The following is an 11,889-nucleotide window of genomic DNA, read 5'->3' on the forward strand; positions in this document are numbered from 1 at the left end:
ATACACACCAAACTCTGAGCCACTATCCTCTATTCATTGTAATGTGGAACAAATTCGTTTTTTTAATAAGAGTTGAGCCATTTCTCTAAGCATCGTCTTGTATGAATCTCAATCGTCCATGTCACCCATCTCACCCTTTGGTGTTGTTTCTCCAGCTCCTTTAAGCGTTGTTGGTGTTGCAGTCTGCTGCTCTCAGTGTTTTGCCTCTGACACTTCAGCTCTTCCTGGATGTGCTTCAGCCTTTGTTCAGCTCCTGACACCTGGCACAGAAACATACACAACATACTCTTTAAAATTGACAATTAGACAACTTTCCATCACAGGGTTAAAAATGTGTGCCCCTGCTAGTAGTCGCTAATTGTGTGCAATTATTCTTAAGTGTACAGGTAAAAAAAGTTGTGCCTGTTCTTGTAGATCAAACTCTGAACCTGTTTTATCAACTTGCATTTCCACAATGCGTTTGAACACATTTGTTATATTGTTTTCAATTTGTTGACCTCGTTTTGATTCTTTTGGTGCCTATTTTGGATCTCAATTTGATATTCTAACACAAGGAAAGCACTGATACAGAGAACTTAGCAAGGATACTCATAAAAAAGTTTGACAATTGTAAGCCTCTGGGCATTTTACATTGTTTGCCAAATGGTTAGGTCCCACAGAATATCAGGTAGATTGTTGTACAGCTCAGAGCAGAACAAGAGTGTTTTTCCAGCTCACTCCTTTCCAAGTACACGATAATAACCGATTGTGTAAAATATTCCCAACATTTGCTATTTTCAGGAACATAAAAGAAAAATAATTTGCCAAATGAGGCAACCCCCCCCTTTTAGAAAATACAGAACATGAGCTGTGGTATGAAAAACATTGGTTTTCAGTAGTAGCATCACCAGTTGAGTCAGCTGTGATAGTGGGTGTTTTTACCCGCTCACTCTCCTGGGCCGTGCGTGCGTGTGCCAGGCTGAGCTCATTGCTGACTTTCTGAAGGCTGAGCTCCCTGGCCCCGAGCTCCTTTTTGCTTTGCACCATTTCACTCTGGATGGACTTCAGCGTCCCGGTCTTCACACTCAGCTCCTCCTCCAGAGCGGTCACACGACTCCATGCCTCTGTTAAAGATTCTGATCACAAAGAGACAAACCGGTTAATGCGCTTATAAGCTCCACATAACACCTTTTAGGCACGTCAATTTTAAAAACAAAGGCAAAAAATCGATTCTTGTAATGATCAGTAGAGACAACGGGGGTGAACATATTGCACCTAAACAGTGTTGACTAGATGCCCTCACCTCCTTTCATTAGCCCAATGAGTGGGTGGAGAGCAACGGAGACAACAGGGGAGCTTTGGGAAAAAAATTATTTGTAAAAGCTTTTCCATCAAAAAGAGCCTCGACATTGTCACCAACAACACCTTGATTTCTTATAACTGACCACCAACGGTCAACCACACAGCAGCAACACACGGTTGGGGTCTTCCCAAATGGGGTCAATCCATACAGACTGGCTCATTGATCAGCTGTTGTAACCCTATATGACTTTCACAAAAGCCTGTAGATGTCCGGCTGCTGATTTCCAAAGCCAGGGATGAAATCAATCTGTCCATTATGTTGTCCTGTATCTTTTTCCTTTTCCTTTATTTAACAACACTGTTCAACGTTTTAAGTGAAGAGCGGCTACAAAACAAAGTATGTATAATTACCCTCATAATTCTCTTTACTTCTACAAATACAAAATGTATCTTTCATACAAGTGTCCTGTTTTTTTAACCATCTATTGTGAAATCTGTTCATATATATATATATTAGGGCTGTCAATCGATTTAAAAAAATTAACTAATTAATCGCACATTTTCAAATTCATTAATCGCAATTAAAAGTTTTTTTTCCCTTCTTTTTAAAGACCAAACTTCACACAGCTGTGTTTTCAAAGAGGCTCCTACCTCTAAAGTGCCAGCGAGGTATTTAATATTGTGGATGATAAATTGTTTCTTCAGTGAAACATCCAGATTAGTAAAAAAAAATACGTATATTGAGACCCCATTGGTCCTGTCATCTTTAACATTGAACAGCAGAACCAGTGGCCTTGGTAACTGACTGACATTCAAATATGTCACGTTAACCCTCTGGAGGCTGGGGGCATTTTATACATTTTACAAAAAAAATGTAAATTCACCTTTTAAAGGCGTTTTCATATGACACACCCCCACGTGTTATACATCAAACATTCCAGAACAATCTCAGCTCTATTCAATGAGGCTCAGTTGTCCTCGCGCCGTGTTCTCTGTCCTCTGACTGACAGGTTGCTATAGAGCCTTACCTTCGTGATTTACTGAGTGTTCATTGGTTGTTTTTTTCGCAAAATGTTGACAGACAAACGAATTGACCAATCACGTTGAAGGTTTCGTGTGACGAGTTCTTGGCGCCGCACGTCACCGACGTCGCCTCCGTTCCTCTGTGTATCAGAGGGGGAGACGGGAGGAAGGAGGAGCAGGAGGAAACCCGACTGATTCATCCACGAGTTTAAACTGATTTCTGCTCCTTATTTTCGCGGAGAAATAATTGTTTTAAAAACGGAAACAGTGTTAAACCGTACTGCCGCGGTTTGACACTCGGAGGAGTGTAAAAACTTCAACGAACACCGGAAGTAAACAAAGTTCCGTTAATTGCGTTTAAATATTTTAGTGCGTTAACGCGGCCAAATTAATCGCATAGATTAACGCTGACAGCCCTAATATATATATATTAGGGCTGTGAAACGATTAAAATTTTTTATTGGGTTATCAGTTTTTTTTTGATTAATATTCATGATTAATACACCGATATTTCTCGGTATATTTTTGAGAACAGAACATTTGACAAAAGAAGCGGGATATATATATTTATATTCTTCTATACAATGGTGCTGCAACTCAACAGTTAGTTTTTTTTTTTCTTCCATATATAATAATTAATATCTCTATCTTCAAAAATGAATGTTTAACCTCTTGTCGGGTCAATTTTGACCAATTCATTCCCCATTGTATGTTTGTTTTGGGGTAAATTTTGACCATTTTGACCCAGGCTGTTTTTCACAATGTCAAAAATATAAGAAATATCAACTTTTTTTTTATTATTTAAGGGCTAAACAAACAGTCAACACAAAAAAACAAAAACTCACACTTAAACTTGGAATATTAATTTATTCTTAATTTAATTTTTCTTTAATTGACCGGGGTCAAATTAAAAATATGGTAAAAAATGTTAAAAATGTAAAGGTAACAGGAGGTTAACTGTTTGTCAACCATTAACTCCACTTCAATACAATCTAAAGGCTCTAGTAGTTAATCTAGCAGCCGCTGCTGGCAAACTGACTGTGCTTTTTTCTTCATGAACTGGGCCGATCTGAGGGGACGGCGGGGACACCGCTGACGCCTGAACACACCTGCGGACACGGGACAACAGATTGGGAAGTGATTTTTTTTTTTTTTTTTTTTTTGTTTCGAGCGCGCGCACGGAGCTGCGTGGCGCGCGGCGAGAGATCAGGAGAGGAAAACGAGATGGAATGAAGAGACAAGAATGGAGATGCGCTGGACAAATCAACAACAACAACAGACAAACAGTTTAATAAAGAGAAAACGCGTTATAATAGAGAACATGGGGCGCGGGGGGCGGGCTAATCTAATCGACACCACCGACGACCACTCACGCGACGACGAGGCAGGTCGCGACGCGAGCGAGTTGAGACCCTGATGGGAAGGCAAAGTAAAAATAAGGTTTCCTCCGTAGAAAGAACGAAAGATCATTACATGAACAGCACGCACCGTCTGCATGAGAGCAGTGAGTTCATTGAGCTTGTGTATTGGAAGTTTATTTTGCAAGTGACTTTTTTTTTTCCCGACGACCAACAACAGACTTGATTGAAGTCATTTCTTTCGCGTAAAAAAAAATATTTCACAGCACTAATATATATATATATATATTTATTTACAAATGATCACAATGTATTCATTATTAAATCACAATGTGTGCAAAGTAATTATAAAGTATGTCTGACTTCAGAGATTACAGGAGAGCAGAACATAACAAAAGAACACAGCAGCCACCGGCCAGTGAAAAGCACACCTAATGCAAACAAAGCATTGCTTCATCCCCCTCCAACATATATTGTTTCACGTTGAACTGTCTCCTTCCTCCTCTGAACAGAGTGCAACAGAGAAAAAAAGAGGAGTGTCACATCACAATTATTAAGTGTACAAAGAGTCATCAAAAAAATGGCCTGGGAACAGAATCCGGCTGAGTCAATGGGTTTGACACAATTCGTATGTAACAAGTGTTGAGGTTATACAGAGTACATGAAATTTGTTGAGGCAGAAAAGCATCTGGGTGAATTAGCCTTGATGCAAAAATGAACACGTTTTCCATTTCTTAACTTTATGGAATCATATTCAAAAGCAATAATGAATTAATCCGACCTACGAGTTTTGACTTTATCCACAAAGACTTATTATTATTGTACAAAATATAAAAAATGAAAATGTAAGCATTGTAGTTTAATTATCTTCAACACATGCATCATTTGTTTTTTTTTGAGTAACATTATAAAATCAAGGGATTAGTAGCAGTTAAATACTTCAGTTCATGCTGCGTCCCGGTTATTAGTTATCCAGATAACTTGATTATCCTTGCTTTAGGAGACATGCTGCCATGTCGAGCTGAATGTTTATATTTGCAACAACAAATGTGCGAAACCCAGTTGTACTGTATTACCATGGTGACCATTTGACATTACTCACCGTCCGTCTCGTGGTCCTTCTTCTTCCCACAATCCCTCTTCTCCGATAGGCCTTGACTGATGACATCTGTGCAGGGTGTCTGGGGAGAGCTCGGAGACGGTCTCCTGGCTGCTGGCCTCGAGTTATCCTGTTCCCACGGAAACACAGCCACAGGAGTGGAGAAGATGTCCGATTGGTCCGACGAATGGCGATGGGGTGTGTTCTTGTTTTGGTGTTGGGGTAACGAGGCTGAGCTAACTTCAGAGAACTGGAGCCGCTGCAGAAGGGAGAACAGAAAGGGAAGAAAAGAAAAAGGAAGGTGTGAACAGGATGTCAAACGACAACGAACACAACAACATTTACAGGGCTAAAGTTATTTCACTTGAATAGCTTTTTATTGTATTCAAGACCGAGTCGTTGCTGCTATATTCATGATTTATTCCGAATATGAATTTTGAATCTGTAGTCACACCTTTTTCTGAACAAAATAAAAGTAACAACGTTCTTTCTTTTTGACCTAAAAACCACTACACTGGGATATTCCCATTAGCAAAACTCTGGGAGTGATGAAAACAGCTGTTGATTCGTTAATCAGTGGAGGAAAGAACACAAAACACAGAATGTTCTGTCTAACTTGCATGAAGTGAGCAAGTCCTTCAACCAAAGAACTCCAGCGTTAACCTAAAAACCCACATGGGTCTTGAACAAGCCAATACATAGCTCAGCACAATAACATGATGGTACTTACGCGAATATGGAGTCCTTCATCTCTACAACCTGGCCCCTCCTCCTTTCTACTGCCTACAGGGCAAAAACACAACATATGGATTGCCTTGGTTCCTAAAGTCAATCACAAAAGCTTAACATAACAACGGAAGTGAAGACTGAAGATCCAAATCTTTTACTGACATGAGAGGAAATGCAACAGTTCCCACAGAGTGAAGGGTTGGGAATGGCCAGGAGCCAAGGGAGTTTATTTAAAACCTCCCTGCTCATTTAGGATTATTATGTTTTCTGGTTCATTCTTTCACATTATACAGTCCATTAATGAAAGGACATATAGAACGAGAGAAAATAAACACAGGTTCTGCAGGACTGTACCATTGTCTTCCCAGGGGGATGTTGTATTCCAGCAGGGTGTAGAGAACAGCGTTGTATCTGCCGATCTGCTGCTTTTCTGCAGCTCTGCCTCCAGCCTGAGAGGGAAAAAAAAGAGAGAAGAGGAGGAGAGAGATAACCAAATGTGCCACCATTAATCCAATGACAATGATTGCAGCTACAAAAAAACTAAAAACATATAATGGATTTTATTGGTGTCCATGAATGTCATTTCACTGGTCCTAACCTTTTGATTTCGAGGGCGAGTTTGTTGTTGAGGTTGCGAGCAGCATCGACCTGGCCCTCCAAAGTGCATACTAGGGCCTGCTTAGTCTGAATCTCTTGGGTCAGGCGCTCGCTGGTGGTCACTGCGGCCTTGGCCTCCTCTTGAACACCCCAGAGCTCTCTCTGCAGACACTGGAGCTCCCTACGGACCTCCTCATACTTGACAAGGGAAGATGAGGAGAAGGAAGAGGACAGGTACATATTTTAGGATTTGGTATGAAAATACAATTTTCAACGGCATTGTTCATACAGATGTTTAATAAAGAAAAACAATATGTCGGTCCCAGTAAAGATGATGACAGTGTGGTATTGAATTGAATACTTGGATGTGGCTCAACATGACTGGCTGCTTATACCTTTAAGTTCTGTTTTTCAAGGCCTGTATGGATGTTGTCCAGTTGCAGCTGTTTCTGCTTGTTCTCCCTGGTCAGTCGCTCTTGATGGACCTGCAACTCCTTCACCTTTTGCAGAACCCGTCCAGATAGCCCCACCGTCCAGTCCTCCTCAGCCCAACTCATCTCTCTCTCTACCTGTGCCATACAGGGTGGGAAAATAACATCAGCACAAACAAATCTATTACAAGTCAAGTTATACTTCTGGATTTATTTGTTTGCATGAATAATAAGAATAAGTTAAGAAAACAATTTTTCTGTTCAAAAGACTACTTAGTTTCTGAGGACTTCGGTTGGCCATTTGTGCCAAATGCATACATCCATGAGAAACTCTGCTAGCTGACCTGTCTTATTCCGGCTTGACAGATCCAGAATCACAGTTCCTGGAGCCATGGAGTCAGCAACTGGAGTGAAGAAAACAAGCAACACACACAGTCAAACAAAAAGCGAAGTGCAGGCCTGTTATCTAAGCTGCAGGGAGCTCAATTAGTGTTGTGATCCACATCACATGCATCTTCATGTTTCAATCATCTGTGTGTGTGTGGCTGTGTGTCCTGTCTTGAATATGTTATGTTGCTATGGCTTTGATCCCTCAGGGAGGCGCTGGTTGTCACCACTGGACAGCTGTTACTCAGTGTTTTCCAACACAGACCGTCTGCAATGTTCCAAGAGCACCTCAAGTTCAAAATAAATCCCTTATCTCTCTTAAATCTGAAAACACTGAAATTACTGCACTGGCCCTTTTTATAGACTGTGGGCTAACACCAAGAAATGGATGCAAAATTAAAATGTAGGAAAGAAGAAACGCCTGATAAAAATAATGGCTAGACCAAACTTGTAGTATTTAATTCTGAAGTCAGCTTTGATATGCACTCCAGCCTCAAGGCTATTAACACCATAACACCAGCGGTTCCAGTCATAGCTCACAGGTTATGTCACTGTGTTTACCTGTGTTAAACTAGAGTGGCAGACAGTCAACTGAACTGACTGATGTAGTAGTGACATACACAACTAATTCTGGCTCTTGGGGTGGCTACAAAGACTTTACAATAGCACTTCTGTGGAGGGACTTCTTCCTAGAGTACTACGATACACACTTGCAACATCCCTTATTGACTTCTGGCAAGGGACCATTGTTTCAGGCCATACTCAATGCTGCCTCCCCATGTTACTTGATATAATATTTAATACAGATGGTAGACAGGTATTCAATATCTGAGAAAAAAAGTAAACTAAATCTAGCAAAATCCCCAAAGTTGACATAATATAAGGCAATATATGTACGATATGAGAACAGATGCAAACATCAGTTGTTTAGTTAAACCCCTCAAACTATTCAAGAATACAATCTACCTGTAAGGCAGGATGATCTGCCACCTCCATAACTAAAAGGACACAGCTTTGTGTAAAGACCATCGGCGGAAGCAAACTAAAGCCAGAGCCGAGCTCCTCGTCCCTTCCCTCGGTGGGTTGACGTGTGGAACATCAGGTCTAGAGGAGACGCGGCCATCCAGCAGTTGAGCCATGGCCTGTTGTGAACCAGCGGACGGTCACGAGGGTCAAACAGAACAACCGACAACTTCCACAACTACAACTTTAATTTAAGAGTAACCGCAGCGAGTGAGATGACGTGAGCGAACACAAGCCCGCACCGTGAGGGAGTGCGGCTGTTCTACCGCCTGTTGGCGCTTCAGTGGTGATAACTCGGGTTAAACTAGCACCAACGCTACAGCTAACCCTTCACTACCCGACTCACCGGAGACCGCTACAGAGGTTCACACAGACCTGGAGCTCCGATACCGACGCTCGCCGGTAACGGCTGCCTCTGGTCCTTCACCGCGACACACCGGACGGAACGTCGTTTCGAGCAGACCCGACGCGAACAACTGACGTTAGCTAACGGGTTTCATATCAGAGACAAGATGCCGCGCGTCTCGTGCAGCTGACAAGCCAACTGAGTCGTTGTGGCGCGAGGAGGGGGTGGAGCCTAGTGACGTAGATCGGGAATGTTTTGAGGAAAGTCCTCGCGACGGTGTGACTTACTGGTGACCTCTAGCGGTCAGACGTGTGAGCGAAGCTGCCGCTTTCCATCGAAACATATCTTTATATTGATTTTGTTTGAAAATAATTTGATTATTTATCGTTTTCTTTGGTACAACGGGAATAAGCTCCACTCATGAACTGATGAGGCCTTCAGGCAGATGTGCTTGATAACCAGAAAGTGAAGGACTGTCTTCCGAGTTCAAATCTGGTTTTAGGACTTTCTTTATTACTGCTGATACATGTTGTGTTCATTAAAATCAACACACATTAAAGCTGTAGCAATGAAATGCTTCAGAGTAGAATTAATTGACATACGTGTGTTCAGGGAGTTGTGGGAAAACGGGACTTCAAAGGGACCCAGCAGCTAATTTCCACCCTTGGCGTTAATTTGTCCATGTTTCCAGCAATAGTTTAGTTTGTTCGTTGTTTTTTACTACTTAACAAATTCAACGATTAATTTCTCACAAACATTTGACATTTTTATTACATTAAGTAAGTTTTCAATCACCAAGTGCAAGTGCGCGGTTGACAAATTCAATTCAATTCAGTTTATTTGTATAGCCCAATTTCACAAATTACAAATTTGTCTCGGAGTGCTTTACAATCTGTACACATAGACATCCCTGCCCCAAAACCTCGCATCGGACCAGGAAAAACTCCCAAATAACCCTGCAGGGGGAAAAAAAGGGAAGAAACCTTCAGGAGAGCAACAGAGGATGATCCCTCTCCAGGATGGACAGGTGCAATAGATGTAATGTGTACAGAAGGACAGATTTAGAGTTTAAATACATTCAATGAATGTGACAGAGTGTATGAATAGTTCATAGTAGGCATATTCCACGATGGAGACCTCCACGATCCATCAGGCAGATGGCGGTAGGGAGGAGGAGTGGGCGGAGTCTCAACAGTGGGCGGAGTCTCAACAGGACAGTGGCGTAGTCAGGAGCAGGAATTCCACGACCCAGACCTCGATGATCCATCAGGCAGATAGGATCTATGTCGTCTCATAGGGTCCGATGACCCCATGAGATGTGAAGTCAAAAGGACTCCGGGGAGAAAGCAGAGTTAGTAACGTGTGATTGAGAGATGAAAATGCATCCTTAAGGAGAGAAAAAAGAGGAGATAGGTACTCAGTGCATCCTAAACGTCCCCCGGCAGCTATAAGCCTATAGCAGCATATCAAGGGGCTGGACCAGGGCAAACCTGATTCAGCCCTAACTATAAGCTCTGTCAAAGAGGAAAGTCTTAAGTCTACCAGGGCTCTCAAGTTTTGAAGACAGGCAAGCGTGAGATTTCCATCAGCACCCGATACAGCTGACCGTTGCGCGCGTCGGCATCGAGCCGAAAAGAGTTGTTGACGGCTAGTGACTATTTTTTTGCTCCATCCCAATGCGCGCAGACCGGCGTCGGAGCTCTGCAGCGGAACAATCGATCGGCGTATTGAGCACCCCTGCATTCAAGCATTAAATAGCCGAGAGGTTTTTTCAGCGTGAGGTATTCGATGTGTGGCGGGAGTGCGTGAGATAAGACCGAAATGCGTGAGACTTGAGAGCCCTGAGTCTACTCTTAAACGAGGTGACTGTGTCTGCCTCCCGGACTGAAGGTGGAAGCTGGTTCCATAGAAGAGGAGCTTGATAACTAAAGGCTCTGGCTCCCATTCTACTTTTTAAGACTCTAGGAACTACAAGTAGTCCCGCATTTAGTGAGCGTAGCTCTCTAGTGGGGCAATATGGTACTACAAGCTCCTTAAGATATGATGGTGCATCACCAATCAAGGCTTTGTAGGTTAAGAGAAGAATTTTAAAAGTGATTCTTGATTTTACTGGGAGCCAGTGCAGAGCAGCTAGTGCAGGAGTGATGTGATCTCTTTTCTTAGTTTTAGTGAGAACACGAGCTGCAGCATTCTGGATCAACTGGAGGGACCTAAGAGACTTATTAGAGCAGCCTGATAATAAGGAGTTGCAGTAATCCAGTCTCGAAGTAACGAACGTGTGAACCAATTTTTCTGCATCTTTTTGAGACAAGATGTGCCTGATTTTTGAAATATTACGTAGATGAAAGAATGCAGTCCTTGAGATTTGCTTTACGTGGGAGTTAAAGGACAAATCCCGATCAAAGATAACGCCAAGATTCTTTACAGTGGTGTTGGATGCCAGGGCAATGCCGTCTACAAATGTAAACACATATTGACAAAGGGTTGATTCCATTAAGATTTTGGTGGCCTTAACGACCTTTGATTGCCACTTGCTAACCCCCAACATTACCAGTGTTATCAATAGGAATGTGTTGTATGATTGTAAAGATACTGTTCAAAATGTAAATTATCCACGCTCACACACATACTTATTGATGATGAGGTAGCTAATTGTGAAAATAGAAATCGGCAAACTTGATTCATATACTGTTACTCAATACCTGTATTACCATTGCAATTGAGATATGAGTGGATAGTGCAGCTATATCACAAACCACATGCTAAAAATAAATGGCATTAACTAATTACACTTCACGCTTCGAGGGTACATGTTGGTGACCCCAAAACAAAACAAATTCCTACATATGTAGTCATGTAAAACAATATTTATAATTATATTGTTATCCAGTAGAGCATGTTTCTTAGTCAGTACAGCTGTACATATTCTTGCTAAAGTTTCAGGTCACTTTGGCCAACTTTTAAAATTGTTAAACAAAACAGTGCAATTGTGCTGATGGATACTCTGTGTGTGTTGTGTTGATGGATAATCTGGATACTCTGATAAAAGACAGCAATTCCACATAAAATAGTACAATAAAATATATACAATATAATTGTAGGGGTCTGATATGTAAAAATAGGAATAAATGCAAATTCATCTCCTCTACTGCAGCACAATGAACATTTCCTACACGTCTAAAGTGGATCAATACTTCAAAAGTGGCCTTTAAAAGGTGGTTCATAAGCTTAGTGACTCTGCATATGTGTTCGTCTTGTGTTGTTTGTTGGATGTTGGAGGAACACAATGGATGTAATACTTTAAATAGTTTGTATGTCTGATGATTGCAGCTATTGCGAAGAATTCTATTATTTTTAACAATCAAATACATTAAATCAGTAAATACTGTTGATCACTTACAGTCCCTGTGTATTTACAGCAGTAACAGCATCCATTCACTGCAGGCAACTGTAATTAGATTATAATAGTCATAGTCACTCATTCTTCCAGGTAGGCTCTGGATTTGAATCTAATCTGGGATTTGGTTGCTCAATGCTGAGTGGTGCGGAAACCCAGGAACTAGCCTGCAGTTACTTTACATATAAAACCACTCGCTAGCCAGTGGCACAAACAAG

General features: G+C 41.6%; 1 protein-coding gene across 1 annotated transcript in view; it reads right to left on the bottom strand.

The window, feature by feature from the left end:
* si:dkeyp-115e12.6 (centromere protein F) overlaps window positions 1–6,922 on the bottom strand; it is an 18,461-nt gene extending 11,539 nt beyond the window's left edge. Inside the window, exons 1-8 of the mRNA XM_056438963.1 lie at window positions 6,863–6,922; window positions 6,483–6,656; window positions 6,089–6,285; window positions 5,845–5,939; window positions 5,492–5,544; window positions 4,765–5,020; window positions 922–1,115; window positions 135–260 (exon numbers count right to left, since the gene is read on the bottom strand). Of these exons, the coding sequence (XP_056294938.1) occupies window positions 135–260; window positions 922–1,115; window positions 4,765–5,020; window positions 5,492–5,544; window positions 5,845–5,939; window positions 6,089–6,285; window positions 6,483–6,644 (1,083 nt within the window). The 5' untranslated portion in view covers window positions 6,645–6,656; window positions 6,863–6,922. The remainder of the gene's footprint in view (window positions 1–134; window positions 261–921; window positions 1,116–4,764; window positions 5,021–5,491; window positions 5,545–5,844; window positions 5,940–6,088; window positions 6,286–6,482; window positions 6,657–6,862) is intronic.
* Window positions 6,923–11,889: the final 4,967 nt, after the last annotated feature.

Source organism: Pseudoliparis swirei, chromosome 19 (genome assembly GCF_029220125.1).
Source record: "Pseudoliparis swirei isolate HS2019 ecotype Mariana Trench chromosome 19, NWPU_hadal_v1, whole genome shotgun sequence".
NCBI classification, from domain to species: Eukaryota; Metazoa; Chordata; class Actinopteri; order Perciformes; family Liparidae; genus Pseudoliparis; species Pseudoliparis swirei.